Genomic DNA, 21,310 nt, shown 5'->3' with positions numbered 1-21,310 from the left:
CGAATAAAGGTGTGTTCACATATACAGCAGTTTTTATTTTTATTATCGCTGCAAATCGCCAGGCTCTGTACTATGAAGTCGCCAGTAGGTGTTCCTACTACTAATTGCCATAGTAGCGTTTATCAGTGCATGGTGCAATTAACATTCCACTTTCAACAACAAATCAGTTTTCTTGCTGCCATAATTAAACATCCTGGAGGGAGAGTGTTTGTATATAAAATTCACCAGCATATATATATATATATGCATCATATCCTACAAGATGAAGGAGAAGCAGTGTGTGCATCTATCTTTGGTGAAATGTTTGGGTCCACGAAACAACTCGGACTCTCGGGCAATACGGCAGATCACAGATCACGTGCGCTCTACAGTCTTCGCTCCCATTGGGAGTTGCTGCACCATGTCACTCCAAATTTGCATAAAGTTAAACTTCTCTCAATTTCACTTGACTCGCCAACGGTCGCTGTCACTCATGTTGCCAGAATTCGGCAGCTCTCTTTGAAAACGAATGGTCTGTCGGTTGAATGAACGGGTGTCACTGCGAGTAACTGTATGTGTGAATGCACCTTTAGAGTACAGCACCAGTCACAGTACTGTACTGGGGACATCCCCTACTTAATATTAATTAATGTGTGGCACTGGCTTAGGCAGAGGTTCCCAAAGTTTTTAAGCAAACGACCCCTGCTGTGACCCCAAGTGTTGCCTGCCAAAAGTACTGTACTTTCAAAAATGAGAAATATTAATATCTATGAACTATTAATAAATATCAAAGTAAATAAAATATATACATCCAAACTGAACCGTAAAGTCACACTCCAAATAACAAATAAAAATAGAGACAGCCAAAATGAATTTTAAAAAAAACAATTTCAAATAACACAAAATTAGTCAGTGATTTTATTTCGCCTCTCATACTGTATAATGACGGAGGACCCTTCTCAGCCGCTCCCTACACGGACGCAACCGGGAAAAACCATCTGTGTGGATTTTTGACGATAACCGATAGTTCCAGCGATCAGTTATTGGTGTTGATTATTTGGCAAAAGCGATTAATCGGTCGACCTGTACTGTCTACCTTCTCAAATTGAACATAAACCAGGACGACAACACATACTACACATACAGACCGACCAACAAAGTGGAAAATATACAGACAGAGTGGATATTTTAAATAAGTGTAGTTTTTATTTATAACATTGGCTCAGCTTGGAGTCTGGAGTGTAATGCAGTAACAGGAAAGGTTCAAGGCAGTTTTTTTTTTTTTTTGGAACAATGGTTGTGATGAGACTGGAATTACACGTCAGATGAATATCAGTTAAAAGTGAGTGAAACTTACAAATGCAGAAGGACAAGTGAGACCAACACAATAACTAAACCGTATTCTAGCCCATCACCATTTTAACCTGATGCTGCATAATTAATTACTATACCGTGTTTTGGGCACACATACTGCATATACATATTAAATGTACCTTTAAACAGCATCACAGAAATTATTTAGTGTCTAGCAGATGTTGAAGGATGTGATTAACAGCTTCAGGGAAACTCTCACACGTCAGGTGAGGAGGAGGATTTATTTTGCCTTCATCACCTGCTCTGTATTTACCTGAGGACAACAAAATATATATAGTTTATACAGTATGTCTCACAATGATATATAATATAAAAATATGGAATATCTGGAATGCAAAATAAAGCAAAACAAAACGTACCCGTTTTGACTAATATTCCCAGCATCCCTGTGTTCTGAGCTCCACCAACATCATCTCTAGCATCCTGTAGCAGCAAATGCCAGAACATTGGTTTATATCGATTTTAAAATCCACAGTGTATGTATTAATGACATTAACACATCACACTCACGTCTCCGATCATTACGGCCTCCTCAGGGCTACAGTTCAGATCCCGCAGAGCTTCCAGGAAAAAGGTTTTCTCTGGTTTGCCCACAACAGTGGCCTGTGTGTCAGTGGAATATTCCAGACCCGTCACAAACGGTCCAGGTCCCAGCGCCAGGCCATCTTTCCTCTTGTAGTAACGGGCTTTATGGATAGCAATGAGAGGGGCACCATCCAAAATTAGCCTAATGTAAAATAAGAGGTAATGATTATAAACATATAAACAGTTAAAACATTCATTCAAATTAATCATGAAGTTCACCCAGCACTACACTGAAATGTAACCACTCTATAATCACTGACTTTATTCTGCTGTATTCAGTGGGTGTGATTATAATCAGAGAAGGACCTAAAAGTGTTGCCATCCATATAAAGGAGCACTCTTTTTTAAAAAAAAAAAAAAAAAGTTTCTGCATTCCTGCTGCAAACTCTTAATCACCAATAATAGTACTACTAAAACATAACAAAACTACTGAATCCTCACCTGAAAGCTTTATTAAGCATTTCATAGTTGAAGTGGTCTGGCGCTAAGCCTATCACAACAGCGTTAGGATCTGTGGTTTCTATACCTGGGACAAAGTTTGAATTGTAAGTTTAATCACACATCCTTGCAGCTTTTCCACACACTAATAGTCATGCTCAGCAAATTATTAAGCCCTTTGTGAATTAAATCATGTGCTTCAGTGCTGCGAGCTCACCTGCAAAGTCCTCCCGTGCACTATCCTCCACCAGCAACAGGGGGCGCACATCCTTCAGCTCCAACAGGTTTCGAGCTGCAGTCAGTGAGGTAAAGATCTCTCGCTCTTCAATGTCGAAGCTGAGACACCGCAGTCTCTCAAGCAGCGTCCTCTTACATTCTTTGGTCGTGTTGGTTACGAATTTGACAGCCACTTTAGCACGACGCAGCCTTAATAAACAAACAAACAAAAAAAAAACCCATCAGTATTAGTACATTAAAAATGACCACAGTCTTGAAATTACACTGGATTTTCACTAGGCTTGACTAGGAACTGTGTGAGAACACTGCGTTTGTGCAACAAGGATTATTTTCTGAAGGGAAGTGACGTTTTGTTTATGTTTGCTAGGCCATAGTTTTAACGAATGGATAGTCTCATATTAGCTAGCTGGTTAGTGACAAGGCACAAGGTTAACTAGCTTGTTAGTGCCCACTTTGTAATTACATTCGATACCTAGACTGGCTACTAACACTAACGAATTATATTTATTACAGAATATCATACATCGGGTTATAGTTATGTTTAATGTTGTGGAACGTCCGTAAACTTAGTTCCTGTTAACATTTACATTATAGCAGTAATAAACAGTCATTCCCTCTCATTAAAAATAATGTGCAGTTTGTCATGTTACTGTGAAATTGCAAATCCCTCCATCCTGAAGACATTTTACTTCTGACTGCTAAAAAGCACTGACATTGGAGACTCCTTTTAAAACTGCAAAATTAATGTCTTCTTACAGAAAACCTCACCATATAATTTTTTAAATATTCCTTTATATGGACCATCCGCTATATACACCGATCAGGCATAACATTAAAAGCACTGACGGGTGATGTGAACGACACTGTAACGAGATAATCAGTGGCACCTGTGAAGGAGTGGGATATATTAGACAGCAAGTGAACAGTCAGTTCTCGAAGTTGATGTGCTGGAAGCAGGGAAAATGGGCAAGCGTAAGGATCTGAGAGACTTTGACAAGGGCCAAATTGTGATGACTAGACGACTGGGTCAGAGCATCTCCAAAACAGCAGATCTTGTGGGGTGTTTGTGCTATGCAGTGGTTAGTACCTAATAAAGAAGTAGTCCAACGAAGGACAACCAGTGAACCGGTGACAGGGTCATGGGTGCCCAAGGGTCATTAATGCGCGTGGGGAGGGAAGGCTAGCCCGTCTGGTCCGATACTACAGAAGAGCTACTGTAGCACAAACTGCTGAAAGAGTTCATGCTGGCTATGATAGAAAGGTGTCTGAACACACAGCACATCGCAGATTGCTGCATATGGGGCCGTGTAGCTGCAGACTGGTCAGAATGCCCATGCTGGCCTCTGTCCACTGCTGAAAGCTCCTACAATGGGCACGTGAGCATCAGAACTGGACCATGGAACAGTGGAAGAAGGTGTGATGCTCTGGGCAATGTTCTACTGGGAAGCCTTGGGTCCTGGCATTCACATGGATGTTACTTTGACACGTACCACCTACCTAAGCACTGTTACAGACCAAGTACACCCCTTCATGGCAACAGTATTCCCTAATGGGAGTGGCCTCTTTCAGCAGAATAATACACCATGCTACACTGTGAACAATGTTCAGGAATGGTTTGAAGAACATGACCAAGAGTTCAAGGTGTTGATTTGGCTTCCAAATTCCCCAGATCTCAATCTGATCGAGCGTCTATGGGATGTGCTGAACAAACAAGTCCGATCCATCGAGACCCCACCTTGCAACATACAGGACTTAAAGGATCTGCTGCTAACATTTTGGTGTTAGATACCACAGCACATCTTCAGAGGTCTTGTGGAGTCCATGCCTCGACGGGTCAGAGCTGTTTTGGTGGCACAAGTCGGACCTACACAGTATTATGCAGATGGTTTGAATGTTATGGCTGATCAGTATAGGCCTAAAGCTATGCAAGTTGTTACTATAGAAACTGTATCATATTAGAATAGGTGCATTAATATAAACCTGTGATTTGCCTGGCAGCCAGCACTACTATGTGGTCAAAGCTATTTTCACCCAGGTGCGAACAGACACCTCCTTTTATTATCACACATGTAAGACATTATATTATAACACATTATTATATATGATAGGTGTTCAATAATTAAATAGGATTAGATTAATAGGATGTTTTATGTGGTTCTTTAATATTTGACTTCTTCACGTATCAAGAAAGATTTCTTTGTGCATTATTCATTATAGCAGATCTAACAACCTTCTACTAACTTATAAAAAGCTCACGTTCCAAAGTCTCAAGGTCGTGTCCCAGTTTCACTCATGACAGCTATACTTTTTGTTAGTTATGGAAATGTGGGTGTTATAAAGGGAAGAAGGGGTACTGTGGGTAGCACAAATCCATCGATATGATGCAATGTCACTGCTTTTGTTGCACAGTACACAGAAGATTTCTTTAGGAAACATGACTTGTGTGCTTATTAACTCCTGATAAGTGACTTTTCACCCCTAATTTGTTACACCCTCAGTATTTGTTTCCAGGAGGCATGCATGGTCCTATAATGGTAGACGTAAGCTACGTTACTAGCTAAGCTCATCACTGACTATATCCTTCATGTTATCTAACCTTGTGAGTGCTTCCTGAGCTCCAGGTACAGCCGCGTCCTCAATGTGAAGAGTCCCGCTTAAATCAATGAGCACGGCTTTAAGTGCCCGGCGAGATGCCATCACCTGTCAATCAAATCAAAGATCAGAGGACGAACTAAAACCCGTAAAGGAAAAATCCACCCTGAACGACATACTTATTAATCTTTAGAATGAACATGTGATTTTCAGTGTGTCGAATATTTATGGTTTATGTAATGAAATACTTTAGTTGAGTTGACTTCTTTAGTCTCCATATATAAGGGACTTTGTTTGCCAGCACTATGTGGGGTTGTGCCTTCGTCAGTGGGTGTTTGTGGACGTCCGTTTCTCGGTCGGTCCTCAACACTTCCAGGCTTTTTGAATATGTTAATAAGTTTGGCGACAGTGTCATGTGTGATGTGCTTGTCATGTTTCCTGTTAAAGTCCAACGCAAACTTGCGACAGCTTCCCGATCCAGTCAGTCATGAGAATGATTTCAATATGTTCGTATTTTGTCAAAGGCGTTCTTAAAGGCTAGCTGAAGAAAGAAAAAAAAAAAATATATATATATATATATATATATATATATATATATATATATATATAATGTATGTATATATATAATATATATAACTGTACTGACACCCTGTACTTTCATTGACATATTGGTCTATTTTCACTTTAGTTAACGGCAGCTGTCTCAATCGCAAAATCCTTCTGGTGCACTGGAACATTCACTCCCTAAAAAAAATCTCACAATGCACTGCAAAAACCAGGAAGCATCGATGCTCACTATGTTCCTTTACTGGAAATGACATCATATTTTCTAAATCTCTCAGCTCGAGGGGAAAAAAATGGCAGACGAACTCTCAGCCTACTTCGTCTACAAATGTAAGTAGCTTGTTATCGATGTTGTAGCTCTTAAATGATCATTTACATTAGCGATTTTTAACTTTTATTCGACATTCTATATATGGTTCGAGTCTAACAACTTTTAAGCGCTTAATGATTTAAAAAAATCCACTAGCTAGCCTACGATCCTGCTTGAAGTTCCATGACAGAAATGCGTGTGATTAAGCAAACACATTTATATGGCATATTATGCCAGAAAGATATTGCATGCTGTTGATGAATGCCAGTGGTGACGTTTTACAGCGTGAGTACGTAGTCATGTCGCTGGAAATTGAGTCATCGGTGTTCCAATGTGTAGCGAGCCAGGGTCCTTACCAACCAGTGCCCCACCTTGTGTACACAATATACTACTAATTCACGACCCAGGGATCTGATTGAGACACACGGGAAACTCTGAGGTCAGGCAAGGAATCAAGTCATTTTAACACTTTTGGTTCCATTCTCCCAATGTCAGTGGGGTCTTTCATACGTCATGCCCCCCGTGACGTCAGAGCTGTACACAACTGCTAACTTATCACAGCAGTAGAGTGGTGCAGGGATGACGTCATTTCTGGTTCCATTGTTTGTTTGTTTTTTTTAAATGGGATTTTAGTTAAAAGCCTGAAATAAGGTCTGTGTTGAACACAAGCTCAAAATATTTTCACGTTTTATTCTGCGAGACAAAATACACCAGTAATACCCCACTCATGATTTTTAAAGCTTTTATGTGTACTGAAAAAGGCGATTGCTAACAAGTTGCTAAATGGGACTACAGACGGTGTCGGGGACATTAAACGTCATCACGTCGAACAGGGAAAAAAAAACTTTGTAGGTAAACTGGTTCAGGTATGCTGTGCACAAACAAATGTAAACTTTTGCTGATTACAGAGCGATAATTTTAGCAATAATCCAAAAGCCTATGGGAAAATCCTATTTGGGGATGGAACTAGTGTGATGCTAACTTCCGGGTTCCGGTACAAAATGACGTCATCTCTGCGGCACTCTATAACGCCAATACAGCACCAACCTATACACTAGCACAAGAATCACTAAACACATCACACTTAGTTCAATATAAACATATTCGGTGTGTGCCAGGGTGGAGTATCCCTTTAAGATTTTACACTGCTATTATTTTCTGCCTTACATGTACATGTACATACAGAACATAATCGGTGTCAGACACATCTGGATTTAAAGACTTATTTATTTTCTAAAAATTGCACCAATATCCAGGTATATATCATTTGCACAAGACGCCTCTCTCCCTCCCTCTCTCTTATTAAAGATCATGTGAACTTTATTATTTTTGCTAAACCCCTGATCATTCAGTCTAATCGAATTGTTAAATTAGCCACATCAATAAACATGCTGAAAAACACGCGGAAATAAACCTGACAATAATGAGAAACTGATCAAACACCAAAAATATAAAATAATATAATTTACAAGAATTTCGAAGGATCCTTACGTAAAACAACCGGTTTATTTGGTTCTTCTTCTTCTTGGCTTTTTGTATTTACTTGTTTTTGGCGTACTAGTGCTTGCTGCGTTACCGCCACCAGCTGGACTGGAGGAGAACAGCAACGCGAGAAAACTGAAGGAAAAAAAACAAAAACAATTTTTAAAAATCTTCGAGTATAAGAACATCCATTATCATTGTTAAGCACACCAACAATAAATCCAAGCAGCATACTTTAACAAGGAAAGAGAAAGAAGAAGAGAAAAGCAAAAAGAATAATACATACCTAAATACATACAAAGAAAAATACAGTAAAAAATAAATTGAGGCTAAGGCGGGTTAATCGAGGTATATTGCAAGTAATTCACAGAGTCTTAAGGCACTCCTCTTCAGTTGTTTTAAGGATTGAAAAAAAACATTCAAGTCATTTTGGAGCTCACTATATGCACAGGTGCATTGTCATGCTGGAACATGTTTGGGCTGCGAAGTTCCAGTGAAGGGAAACTGTAAAGCTACAGCATACAAAGACACCCTATACAATTGTGGGCTTCCAAATTTGTGGCAAAAAAAAAAAATTAAATAAAAATCTTGGGAAGAACCATGTAATGGATATCATGGTCGTGTTCAAAGTTTTGGCCGTACTGTATAGTGTATGTACTGCTAACTAAACTACCTGAATTAATCAATTCTCCAGCACTAATTTGGCAGTAACAATTTGGTACTAATATTTGAGATACCATGACGTTAACGCTGTGTTTCTTTCTGTGGGATGGGTTTGCATTATTAATATTGTGCAGATTGTACAGGACTGAGTTTTTTATGTTATGTACACAGGACAGCATTGTTTAGATTTTATGGCATGGGTTTGCATGAATGATTTGTTGATTTTAAACTTCTGTGGATATTTAAATTGTGTCACATAAAGGCATAAATGTAGTTACGGATCTTATAAGATATAGTCAAGACAGAAAATGTAAGACTTTTGTTAAATTTGAAAATGTTGTATTTTCAAAGTGAAGTATTTTGTATTGTGTTGTCTTCCAATAAATACAGAGTATTTGCGATGATGGCAAAATAAATCCAGGGTCCCCAGTTCAATCCTGAGCTCAGGTTACTATCTGTGTGGAGTTGCACATCCTCTCTGTGTCCGTATGGGTTTCCTCCAGGTTGTCAGGTTTCCTCCCATCTCCCAAAACGTGCTTGTCAGTGGATTGGTGACTCTAAATTGCCCCTTGATGTGAATGAGTGTGTGTGTGTGTGTGTGTGTGTGTGTGTGTGTGTGCATTGTTCCTTGAGATGGACTGGTGTCCCATCCAGCCTGACCAGGATAAAGCGGTTACTGAAGCTGAATGAATATTTATGGTCAGTTGTTGATGATTAAATGATAAAACAAATATAAATACATACAAAAAAAGGATTTTTAAAAAATTTATTTCCAGTATCTGTACATTTATCAGAATGTAATCTGACTCTGTATTGTATTATGTTGCTGTCCTGCTGTATGGTATGCAACCTGTGTTCAGTGTTGTTATCACAGTCCAGACTGTAAGCTCAGACAGACTCGTACTCTCTCTCCCAGGCAGAGAATCTCTCTGTCAGCTTCCTGGCTGATGGTTTGGTGTGAGCGATGACCTGCAGGAAATCTTCCGTGGTCACTGTTTCTAGCTTAATAAGCGGCATGTGGCTGTGACCTGTGTAGACATGGGACTGAGCTGGAGCAGTGCATTTTAACACATGTTCATATTGTGTTCTACTATCTATTAGTTCTACAGAAGCCCTAAAAGACCATGCATTATTATTATTTTTCTCTTTCTTGTTTTTTCATGATCACAACTTTTTTCTGTGTACTTGACATAACAACGTGTCGGAGGCAGCAAAAGCTTGGCGCAATCCTGCAGCATCATGGAGGAACAAATTCGTTTTTACTTTGATCAGGGACTCACTCAAAGCTGAAATAGCTCTAAAGTCTGTCAGTGATTGACGACACCCCTCCCTCTTAATGCGGAGATAAAAAGTCCATCTTTACAGCGGGCACTTATTAAATGTATGATGGCGAAGATGTCAACATGCACGCAGCACCAGGTGCATTCGCAAGGCACGAGATTTTCTCCTGATAACAATACGTCGTGAGAAAACAACTTTGTTATGTGGAGATCACGAAAAAATTAAGTCGAGATCACAAGAAAACAAGAAAGAAATCAATACTAATGCATGGCCTCTTAGGGCTTCCGTAGTTTACACATGAGAGAGAGAGGGGGAAAAAAAAAAAAAACTAAATCATAGCCTTACCCTCACTGTGATTTTCTAGGGTGTCGAAAATCTTCCTGACCGGCCTCATCGCCGCTTCCTTACAGACCAGCCTGATATCTGAGCCGGAGTAACCGTCTGTTTCCTTAAATATCAAAAAGGGCTGTTAGTAACACAGGCATCCTTAAAGGAATATTATTTATTAGAGATGCACCAATAATAAATTTCTCAGCTGATACCGATAACCGATTATTCAGAGTGATATCGGCCGATACAGATACAGATAGTTCTACCTTTTATACCTTCTTTTAAATTATTAATAATTAATTTAAAAGAATTCTGAAAGAAATGCAAATAAAAACTTTATTCTCTCCATTTCAGCAAGTTGTTTCACAGTACCTGGTCTCATAAACTGAAAACACATTACTCTAATTAACATGAATACATGAACTAAATTCTGAAGATTAAAGTAAGATTTCTTAACTTATTGAATGTTATTAATTCATATTAACGTTGACTGAATTCTAAAAAAAAAACCTCCTGTTAGTCTCACATTCACTCTCTACAAACACAAGCATTTCTACTTCATCACTGAACATCAAACTGCTAATATAAAATATCAACTTTTTATATATTAATATTCACTGGATATGAAATACTCTACAAATATATTTTTCTGTGCAATATATACTTTTTGTCAACTCATCTTCATTTAAATCTTTCATCAGTGTACTGGCCCTTTAATTCAGCGTGAGGGCGAGTGGGCAGCTTGGTGGGGGGGATTAGACTTGACACCGAAACTCCCGCTTCACTGCTGCAGCGTCCGGTGTAAAATTTTATCAGTGCAGAGATTACAGAGATTACAAACTGCAGTTTTGTCGTCATTCCACACATCATCTTTACACACAGCACGAATTCGAAGTGTTTTCCTGCCCTCTTTTGATTGACAGGATATAATGGGCCCTGATCATCGGATGTTTTTAAACTATCTGCCGATATCCGATTGCGGGAAAAACAGCCTTTATACATCGGTGCATCTCTATTATTTATATTTATAATATACTATTTATGTTGAAATATTTGTGATGTGTTTAGTGATTATAGTGCTAATTTGTTGGTTGGTTTAGTTTTTTTGTTATTGCAGTGAGCAGGAGATGGTTGTGTGTTCCGTCGATGTGGGGGGGGGGGGCTAGCGTAGGGGGTGTTTGGGCAGTGCTAGCACAGTTACAATCGTGAAACAATGTCAAGCATAAGTGATAATAGTCAGGTGTTGCTGTTATCTCCTAAAAGCCAAAGAGCAAGAGCTTCTTTTCTCACTTTCTATTTTCCAATGTCATATTAATGAGAAATCCAACACAGAAGTAGTGAAAACAGCTAATGCTGGACTCAAAGTTCTAATCTATGACGGTAATCTATGACGGGCACTGATGGCGGTATTAGTATGAAAGTTGATGCTTTGCAAGCTGATCTTTTTTTTATCAGAATGTGCAGATAAGGAAAGAAATGGACAGACTAAAGGACTAAAGCACTGCTGATATATATATATATATATATATATATATATATATATATATATATATATATATATATATATATATAAATTAATTTTTTTTTAAATGATCAATTTTGTGCATTTGCATGGAAATTTGTCTTTGGCTCACCCACAGGTGGAAAAAACGTATGCATACAGCTTATAAATATAAACACACAACATAAGCACACATAAATTCAACTTAAAAATTCAATGATTGTTCAAAAAACAACTGACAAAGGTATAAGTGATCTCTTAAAAATATTTTTGGTTGCTCTGGGTACCCTATAGCACATTCAAATTGGTTAAAACTGACACCCAATTTCACAGTGTGAAGCACCCTTCACAAATGTGAAGCATCATTTGATATCATTGATGCTTTCTTTGTCGCACGTGTTAAAAATCTCATGTATCTGTCTTTGTGAGTCTACATATGAGTCTACATATTTGCTTTATAATAATCTCTTTTGTTTTACAATGCTGATAGTCAGATGTTCATGTGACACACCTCTGCAAGTACATCGTAGGCTAGCTCAGTTCGAAGCTCCACCCCTCCTGTATTGCTGACTGGAGGAAGCCAGTGATTGATCATTGCCTTTCTGGCTGGACTGGAAGGCAGACCCACGAGGATCCTCTTCTCCAGTCTTCTCAGCATTGCATGGTCCAGCTCCCTGAGACCAAAACCGAGTAAGAGAGGTTTGAAAATGGACCTACAGTGTATTAATCTGCAGTGCGACAACAGCAGTGTATTTTCTCCTGCGCACCAGGGTAGATTTGAGGCAGCCAGAACAAAAACCAGGTCGTTAGAACGTGCCAGTCCATCCATCTGAACCAGGAGCTCTGTCTTCATCCTCCTGCCACCTTCATGCTCACCCCTTAAGGGAAGAAAGGTGATTTGTATGGTTATGTACTTGAGTATGCCAAGTATGTATTTAAATATGTTCAGTAAAACTTGGCAAACTAATAACCTCATCATTAACAAGAGTTTTATACACAATGCTATATGTCTCATGTATAAATATTGAGTTAGTACTGAACATTTGATCATCATGATCTGATATGCCAATGTGGAGGCATGGCATGTATGATTTGGGGGCGTTTCCAGTTTGCATATTCATAGAATCTTGGTTTCTTTATGGGGAAAACAGCTACTTGTCTGTTTTCTGTTTGTGGAACCAACATGAAAAGCAATTTATTGTTCGAGCAAGTCCTTGAAGCATTTTTTTTGTCTGTATGGGTAGCCAAAGAAGTAAACTCTAGAGGTTAAATATAAATAATTTTTTTGATGCCGTCCCAGATTTTTTGAGACGTGTTGCAGCCATCAAATTCACCTAAATTTTTTTTTTTTTTTTAAATGGTACATTTCCTCAGTTTCAACATTTGATATGTTTTCTATGTTCTATTGTGAATAACATGCTGTTTATGAGATTTGCAGATCCCTGCATTGTTTTTATTTACATTTTACACAGCATCCCAACTTTTTTGGAATTGGGCTTGTATGCTGTAGCATTAACATTACCTTCACTGGAAGTTAGGGGCTGCACCCAAACCCTGAAAATCAGCCCCAGACCATTATCCCTCCTGCGCCAAACTTTACTGTTGGCACTATGCCTTCCAGTAGGAGGCGTTCTCCTGGCATCCACCAAACCCAGATTTGTCCATCAGACTCCCAGACAGTGAAGCATGATTCATCACTCTAGAAAAGATGTTTCCACTGCTCCAGAGTCCAGTCGTGGCATGATTTACACCGCTCCAGACGACACATGGCATTGCGCAGACTGATCTTAGGCATGTTTGCAGCTGCTCTGCTATAAAAACCCATTTTATGAAGCTCCGGACACACAGTTCTTGTGATGTTGTTGCTTCCGGGGGCAGTTTGAAACTCTGTAGTGACTGATGCAACAGCGGACAGGCAATTTTTACATACTACATGCTTCAGTACTCAGCGTGTTCGTGGCTGAGTTGCTATTGCTCCTAAACACTTCCATTTGATACGAATAGCACTCACAGTTGACAGGGGAAGATCTAGAATATTCATGAACTAACTTGTGGCAAAAGTGGCATCCTATGACACTGGCACGTTTAAAGTCACTGAGCTCTTTAGGGCCATTCTACAGCCAGTGTTTGTCTATGGAGATTGCATGGGTGCGTGCTTGGTTTTATTCGTCTGTTAGCGCCCGGTGTGGTTGAAACACCCGAGTTAAATGATCAGAAGGCATGTCAACATACATTTGGCTATATAATGCATGATGACACTACAGCACTATAGACTACTGCAGGGGGAAACAACCTACCCTGGTCCAGCACCTCTCTGGCCCATCACTGACTCCAGCTCATCCAGAAAGATGGTGGATGGAGCATGATATCTCGCCAACTCAAATAAAACCTGCAACACACAAAAAACATAGGATTTATACATCTATACCACATTGCTGAGATCCTATGGAGTAACACAATGTCGTGCTTTAAAAAAAACAAACCCCAAAAAACCTTTCTTCCACTGACTTAAACTCCTGCGTAGAACAAAACCACGTACCATTTCTACACAGAGACACTCATGATACTGACCCGAACCAGCTTCTCAGAATCTCCTCTCCATTTGCTCACAATGCTGGATGCAGAGATGTTAAAGAATGTTGTGTTGCATTCTGTAGCTACTGCTTTTGCCAGCATAGTCTTTCCTGTGCCTGTGTGTTTTAAGAGAAATATTAACATAAGAACAAAATACAAGGATCACGCACAGTCACTCACACAAACACCAACCTGGAGGCCCGTAAAGCAGCAAACCTTTCCATGGTGAGAGAATTCCTGTGAACAGTTGAGGGTACTGCAGAGAACGAGAAAATATATAGGAGGACGTAAGTAAGGTATAAAACATTGCAGTCAGAGCTGCTGTTAAAGAAAATGAATCAACACCTTCTGACCAATCAGATTAGAGTATTCCACAGCACCATACTATAAATAACACTAATTTCTCTCATTACATCATTACATGATGACATAAAAACATTTGCCTGTTATTGATTGTCTTCAAACCCAGTTTCAGGCCTGATTAGTATTATTTACTGTTCTACTAAGGCTTAACTGAGACTCAGGGGAGGTTTTTAGTATTGATACTCACTGAGCTGCTTTAAAATGATCTATTAGCTATTAGCATGATCATAATAGTAAAAAAAAAACCCCTCAAAACTATTTAACATTATATAGGAATATACTGTATATGAATGTAAATTTAATAGGTACTCGTGACATTACTATTCTTTCGCAAATATTCAACACAATCTTTTATTAATAAAACAGACACAAATGGTCTTTACGCACGCTTTGTGTCATGACCCTGCCACAGATTTTTCATCGGCGTATAAAAAGAAAACGACTATGAAATGACATGGGGAAAGGCTGGGTGGTATTCAAGTATGGATTTAATGCCATCGAAAGCTATAACCACCCCGCTTTGCTTTCCTCTTAGCCTTTAGTGAGCTATTTAGAATCGAAGCGTGGTGGCAGTTTGAGAAATACCAGTGTTTAGCAGCCATGCACCTTAATGGGGTAGACGACAGCCTCTTTGACTAATCGCTTGGCAGCCTCCAGGCCTATAATGTCGTCCCAGTGCACGTTGGGGTTGTGTAAATAGATATCCTTTAGGGAAAGACAGGAGAAAGATGAAACACAGCAATTCATTAATATCTGTTCCAGTGTGTGTGTGTGTGTGTGTGTGTGTGTGTGTGTGTGTGTGTGTGTGCGCGCCGTCCTCTCACTCGCATACACAATGAGATTGTTACATGTGTAAAATAATCTGATAACTGTTTTAAAGTTTTTACATGAATATAAGCTGATAACAAACAGGTTTAACTTGAAATTTATTTCTAAACACATGACATGAACAACCACCAATAAACCTAGTAAAAAAAACAAAAGAATAATATGATGTAAAATTCTAACTTCCTCTTTTAAACGTACTTCACAGTACTTACAAATATTCATTTAGGAGTTTATTTATAAAAAAAAAAAAAAAAAAAAAAAAAAAAAAGAAGAGTTGCTTTGTCACCATTTCATGTCTGGATTCATGCCATATTGACAAGCTTGGGAATTTTATAATCATGTCTAAATCAGTCCATACAGGATTACGTGGAGGTTTTTTTTGTGATTGTTGAGGGCAAAAATGCTTGATTTTGCTGCGGCTTTTTTTTTCTCTCGAAATTTCCGATGCAACTTGCGTTTTTTTGAGGAAAATTACATCGATTGGCGAAAAGGCAATTGCATCACTCTTTCGCAGTGATGTTTGTTGGTAAATGACACCTTTTAGCTGTACGCTTGTTCGACCCACGTGAATCGAAGACGGCTTTGGCTGAATGCGCGTTGTGATGATGTCACATGACGCATCTTGGCCCGAATCGTCGGAGTATTGTGGGGAGTGAGTTTGTTTGATTTTGCGTTCATTTCTGCAATCGCAGAAGTCGCTAAATCCTGGAGGGACTGCTAAAAGCGTAGTGTAGAATATTTAGAGAGTGCTCCGGAAATCCAATAAAACACTGAAATGATGCATCTTAGACGCATCTTAACTCCAGGACCCCCATTATGTACTTTGGAGTTTGTAGAGATTAGGGAGCAGGTTGCCATTCTCCCGCTCAGAAGTAGTAAAGAATTAACATAAAGATTACTGGTATATGACTGAATAAGCTGATTATTGGGGAAAAACCAGATGTATACTTGATTTATGTTTCTCTGAATTCATTAATGGCTTTAATCCAATATTAAATGCTGCTTACATGATCACTAATAATCTGTTAACTATTAAAATCAGATAACCATCAGATTATTTATGTACATGTAAGTTTACACACTCAGGGTTTGGAAGAGATTGTCTAGCACAGACTCATTTTCAAAAGCGAACTTGTATGCAGATGGAATTGTTCTAGGATTTAGAACTGAGTCACGTCTATGTTCAATATCGTGTGCTGGATCGTTGTACGGTTTGTGTAAACTGCACTTACTCTGCTAATGACGGCTGCTAGCTCTCTCGTCTCGCTGTTCATCCCACAGAAGGCACTGATGGGTTTGAGCAGCCGCTCCTGAGTGTAGCCGAATGCCAGAGTAATTAGAAATAGTCATTTGTGGATTAGATGAACACAGTATAACACACACAACCAAAATGGTTACCCGCTCTAAAGGCTTCTGCATAAATATAACGGCTAAGAAGACTGTGAACTTACTGAGGGATCAGGGTGGCAGGACAAGCTGTTTGCCGCTGTTTCATTACACGTTCCTTTAATAGCATCCTGAATGAGACCCCTGTAGTCCACCAGTTGACCCTGCAGAGAGTTAAAAACGGAATGACTTCTGTTAATGAAGCACCTTTTGTGAATGTAATTGTAATTCGAAACATCTCTAGATTTAAGGCAAGAGAACATATCGATGTGGAATACTATACAGGTATAGGTTTGGAACAGTTACTGTCTCATAAGACGTATTATCATCAGCTCTGCCTGATCAGAACTAACTAACTAAATGTATATTGGTGATTTAGCTGAAACTCAAATTTCAAATGAGTACAGCGCCCCCATACGAGTAGACTCAAGCTCATGTGTTTTGCACTCTTTTCTGGCCACAAGCTTCAGAATCTTGAAGGTTGTAATCTTGCCACACTTCTGTTGTTACTGAAGTAAATCAAACACTGTGGCACAAAAACTAACAGAAGCGGGACATCGCTACTGTATTTAAAGTTGGCAGAAATCCACGTTATTCAGAGATGTTGTTTGAAACAGCCAGCAGTGGGTAAACAAGATGACCTTGTATGTTTGCTGATGTGCTCGGGTGACAGTTTGCGGTTGGTCAGTTTCAGTGCAAGTCAAATAGCCCCTGGGAGTGTAAGTAAGGTGGGTTTTGGACGTGTTTTGAGATGAAATGACGTCTAAAGCTAGAGATCTGGCTTGCAGGAATAGTGCAAGAGGTTTCTGATTATACAGGAAACAAAACTGATCTGTGGGTAGAGACGTGTCTATTTCCTGATTCCTGTTTACACAATCTGAGACGCCAGAGGAAAAAAGTTACATATAAAAAAAGGTTAAAAATAGCCGACTCCATGTTTAATGCTACACATAACCAATCACCCGGCCATTTTCTGTACTGCTTATCCTACACAGGGTCACAGGGAGCCTGGAGCCTATGGAGGACTATGCTAAATATCACAAGCTAATCTACTGTCTTTTCATTTGTTAAATGCGAAACTGAAAAGCAAAATAGGGGCTACCTTCTTCATCTGCGTCCCCTCGCCAGCTCCATTCCTAATGATGGGTGACACATTGAGGCCAAACTCGTTCCTCTCTGGGAGATATGATCCTCCGTTCTCCTGAAACAAAATCAGACAGCTGCGATGTCCATGGCCAACGATTGAGAAAAGCAATCTGGGTGAGATCTGGCATCAAAGCACTTTGCACATCCATCTTTAAACACTCGTGGGATAAAAAAAAACTCACAGTGCCAGACCAATCCTTCCCTGCTGCCTTAGACTCTTGCTTTTTAATCCCGTTCCCGGACTGTGGTTGCTGAACACATGCGATTCTGGGCAGCGTTTTTGTCACACTTGAGGTCCTTTCAGACAAACATTTTTATTATTTTTTTTAAAGAATGATGAAATGGATGGTGAATGCACTATAAATTAATATCAAGCATATATAATATCAAGCATACTGACCTCTTCTTACCGGAGTTTCTAACACGTCCATTCTCACCTAGGTGAGAAAGTGGAAGCATTAAAGTACACTACAGAGAGGCAAGCATTACCAGTATTTGTGCATATTTTAATATACAGAAATGTTAACTCGAGAAATATTGGATTGTTCAAAAGAACAGCAAAAAATGACTATATAAAGTAAACATTACACACTCTTTAAAATTTCCCTGCTTACAATTACTCTAACTCTTATAAGAAATTATTTAAATTTCTTTAAAAAAAAAAAAAAAGCATTGTTTCTCAAAAATGTGGAAAATTATTGGCACCCTTAGCCCATATAAATAATTTTTAAAATAGGTTTTATTCTCCAGAAACCCACTTTGACCATGGTATTCTGCAGTATAAAATATGAGGTTGAAATATTAAGAGGCTGCAAACATCCATCCATTTTCTGTACTGCTTATCCTGACTGGGTCATGGGGAGCCTGGAGCCTATCCTAGGGGGTATGGGGCACATGGTGGGGTACACCCTGAACGAGTTGCCAATCCATCGCAGGGCACAATCACACACACATTCAAACACCCATTCATACAGTACGGACACTTTTGGACATGCCAGTCGGCCAACAATGCATGTCTTTGGACTGGGGGAGGAAGCGGAGTACCCAGAGGAAACCCCTGAATCGAACCCTTAACCGTGGAGATGTGAGGCAAACGTGCTCACCACTAAGCCACCAGGTTGCACACATGTAAAATCTATTTGTTGTCCATCAACACTGGAAAACGAACACAACCAACACAAAAGAAACAGTTGTTCATGTCTGGTAATGGATATAAAAATCATTAAAAATATAATTATACACAATACAGATGGTAATAGTGCAATAAAACAGATTGAGAATTATAATGTTTAGATTATTTGGGTTGTTAAGTTTCAGGGTGAACTGTTAAATGCCACTTTCATTACAACAAGCTCTTTGGACAGGTTACACAAAGGTTAGAAGTGATTCCTGAGAGAGACTCATTGGAACTACAATCATTCTGGTCATACATACCATCAGCATGTTCAGCAACAGAATGGATTTTGTGAAGATTGAATTCACATCATGAATTCTGCTAAGTACAGGATGTTCCTGCCCAAACCCTGATTGCTTCTGATAGGGGGTTCAGACATGGCCATAGATGAATCTTTGATGAATTCATCTCATTCTACATCAAGACAGAAACTGCCGCAGGACACAAAGCCAATGTTTTGCAATGGCGCAAATATAGGACCACTAAGTTTACAATATTCTGCATAGAGAAGTGTTGCAAAGTTCTACAATAGTCGGAAATTTTGTTAGAAGAGTCTCAGTGCTGTTTTTCTTTCCAGGGAAGGCTTCACCAAATATTAATGGTGGGAGTGCATAAAAGGCACATTTTATGTTAAAGGTCTCATCAAGTGCCTTGAAACATGCTGGGTTGTTTGATGTTTTGACCTAATTCTAACTGAAACAAGGAAGTCAGGGCGGGACATATTGTGTGGCTCCTCCCCCTTTTAAATAGCCGGTTAGCTTACCTCACAGCCCAGGCTAAGCCATACTTGAGAAAAAAAAAAAACCTTTGAAACTGAAAAATCTGAAAGCGAATGAATTCACGCCACTTCCTTCTTAGCCAACTTAACGTTAGGCAACTGATTAAAATGCTCATGTTTACAACCCATGCCTGCTGATATGATTTATCTTGCTCAACAGTTCCTTGATATTTATAATGTTGGTGGCGTGACACTTCCAATTCTAAAGAACGTTTGATTGGACAGAAAATCTGATGAGAAGCCGAAGTGCAGAATGATGTCATCAACATTTTTGATCCGTATTGGTTGTAGAGAGAGAGACTGTACATTTTGAATGCGTTTACCTTCTAAATATGAATTTTGTCATTGTTTTCAAGCACACTAGCTTATGGATAACCTTACGGTTAAAATATTCATACTAAAAGGTACAAAGCTTCAATTTTGATTGCGTGGCGACTTTAAGAGAAATGTGTTCAAATAAAACTATACAGCATCACCCTCTGTTTAAGCTCAAAATACCACTTGCTGTACGTGTTATTCCTTTTACATGCTATTTTCATCATCATTTTCATGAGGGGTGCCAATAATTCTGAATTAAATTTATAAGCACAGATTAGTACTTCCAGTAGTTTTCTTTGTTTCAATAGCCATCCAGACAAAGCTTTGAGTATGTTATACTCACACCTACCTTGTTCTGGCAGTTTCTTTGTTAGCTTGGGATATTTCTGAAACTTAATGAAATAAAAGCTTTCATACTCCATGAGAACTGTATCCAAGTCAACATTATCGCACACTTCAAACCTACGCAAAGCAAAATGGGTCTCTTTTTCCAGTGCGCTCGCAGCATCCGCATACCTGTGAATTAAAATATAGAAATTCTTTTAAATAAAATTATTTAAAAAAAAAAACTTAATCATTTGTCTGAATCCCAGTGTGCTAGTTTATTACAGAAACTCAAAATCTCACCCTTCCTCCATTAAATGATGATAAATTAATATAAGCATATTCCTTCTTCTGGTCTCTGTTCTTAATTCGTCCTGAAAAAACAACATTTTGTTAAAATGACAGCACTTGTTGATAATTTTATGCTTTTATTTATTTTATAAATGGCAGAAACCAAACAGAATCACAAGATGGCGCCAAAATTTCCACCATTATGAATTAGAAGCCATCACGTGACACGTTGCCTTAGTAACACAATACTCGGCAGGCTGTTTGTTTGTCAGTTGCAAATTAGCAGTTTCTTTTAAACAAGATACAAATTTCCCGACACAGTGCGAGTTATTAATTAATTAACAAACAATCTCTTCATGTTTTCTTTTAATTAATTTCATTTATAACTAGTAGGCCAGTAGGAAAGCGGCTCACTGTTAAAGTTAATCTAATTAGGTAGATAGCAGAGAGCTAATATCCTGTCTAGGCTAGACGCTAAAATCAAAAACAATGCCATAAATGAATTATTACTGCTCACTTACTGTTTCTCTTGCCTGGTTTGCAGTTTTGATAGCTTGATAGGACAACTCCATTGTGTTTCTGCAGGACATATGCGCTCAGCAGCCAGTTGCACGCACATCCTCCATGACGTCACGTTTACGTTGTGCATAAGTTTGCATCCCCCCCCCCCCCAAATGTGTCTATATTTTACCATTTCTCTACAAAACATGTTTATAGATTGAGTTTTCTTATCAAAACCCCTTAATAATATAGCAATTTAAGTCACAGTCAGTTACCTGTATTAGGACTGTC

General features: G+C 38.9%; 3 protein-coding genes across 6 annotated transcripts in view; 1 reads left to right on the top strand and 2 right to left on the bottom strand.

The window, feature by feature from the left end:
• Positions 1 to 183: 183 nt before the first annotated feature.
• On the bottom strand, positions 184 to 8,517 carry hdhd2 (haloacid dehalogenase-like hydrolase domain containing 2). Its single transcript, XM_053645988.1, has 7 exons — positions 7,571 to 8,517; positions 5,210 to 5,313; positions 2,594 to 2,802; positions 2,380 to 2,464; positions 1,864 to 2,080; positions 1,713 to 1,776; positions 184 to 1,606 (listed from the first exon to the last, which is right to left on the bottom strand). Exons 2-7 carry the CDS (start codon positions 5,308 to 5,310, stop codon positions 1,494 to 1,496), a joined length of 789 nt encoding a protein of 262 aa, XP_053501963.1. The 5' UTR covers positions 5,311 to 5,313; positions 7,571 to 8,517; the 3' UTR covers positions 184 to 1,493.
• The window catches only part of galt (galactose-1-phosphate uridylyltransferase), a 132,940-nt gene continuing 117,604 nt past the window's right edge, over positions 5,975 to 21,310 (top strand). Inside the window, exon 1 of the mRNA XM_053645987.1 lies at positions 5,975 to 6,099. The gene's annotated coding sequence lies outside the window, so the exon portion shown is untranslated. The remainder of the gene's footprint in view (positions 6,100 to 21,310) is intronic.
• On the bottom strand, positions 8,977 to 21,167 carry katnal2 (katanin p60 subunit A-like 2). Of its 4 annotated transcripts, XM_053645984.1 has the most exons (17): positions 21,040 to 21,166; positions 20,531 to 20,601; positions 20,370 to 20,419; positions 20,253 to 20,295; positions 18,034 to 18,070; positions 17,816 to 17,930; positions 17,590 to 17,688; positions 16,553 to 16,651; positions 16,334 to 16,411; positions 14,880 to 14,978; positions 14,103 to 14,166; positions 13,908 to 14,026; positions 13,634 to 13,725; positions 12,104 to 12,214; positions 11,848 to 12,010; positions 9,851 to 9,953; positions 8,977 to 9,252 (listed from the first exon to the last, which is right to left on the bottom strand). In XM_053645984.1, exons 3-17 carry the CDS (start codon positions 20,415 to 20,417, stop codon positions 9,113 to 9,115), a joined length of 1,410 nt encoding a protein of 469 aa, XP_053501959.1. In that variant the 5' UTR covers positions 20,418 to 20,419; positions 20,531 to 20,601; positions 21,040 to 21,166; the 3' UTR covers positions 8,977 to 9,112. The 4 variants fall into 4 exon arrangements, with proteins under 4 accessions (XP_053501959.1, XP_053501958.1, XP_053501957.1 ...); XM_053645983.1 differs by lacking the exon at positions 20,253 to 20,295 and having other exon boundaries at positions 21,040 to 21,167; XM_053645982.1 differs by having other exon boundaries at positions 20,253 to 20,419.

Source organism: Ictalurus furcatus, chromosome 16 (assembly GCF_023375685.1).
Source record: "Ictalurus furcatus strain D&B chromosome 16, Billie_1.0, whole genome shotgun sequence".
In the NCBI taxonomy this organism is placed as follows: Eukaryota; Metazoa; Chordata; class Actinopteri; order Siluriformes; family Ictaluridae; genus Ictalurus; species Ictalurus furcatus.
Note: the sequence above shows the minus strand (reverse complement) of the source record. Positions and strands in the feature narration are given on the sequence as shown.

Excerpts from the sequence above, each read along its gene's own strand:
- hdhd2 (XM_053645988.1), bottom strand. The coding sequence starts at position 5,310 with ATGGCATCTCGCCGGGCACTTAAAGCCGTGCTCATTGATTTAAGCGGG. Across the intron at positions 2,081-2,379 it reads ATGCTTAATAAAGCTTTCAG|GCTAATTTTGGATGGTGCCC; the intron begins GTGAGGATTCAG and ends ATTTTACATTAG. Across the intron at positions 1,777-1,863 it reads AGGCCGTAATGATCGGAGAC|GATGCTAGAGATGATGTTGG; the intron begins GTGAGTGTGATG and ends TTGCTGCTACAG.
- katnal2 (XM_053645982.1), bottom strand. The coding sequence starts at position 21,108 with ATGTCCTGCAGAAACACAATGGAGTTGTCCTATCAAGCTATCAAAACT. Across the intron at positions 17,689-17,815 it reads GGAAGGATTGGTCTGGCACT|GAGAACGGAGGATCATATCT; the intron begins GTGAGTTTTTTT and ends ATTTTGTTTCAG. Across the intron at positions 12,215-13,633 it reads CAGAGAGGTGCTGGACCAGG|GGGTGAGCATGAAGGTGGCA; the intron begins GTAGGTTGTTTC and ends TCTTCCCTTAAG.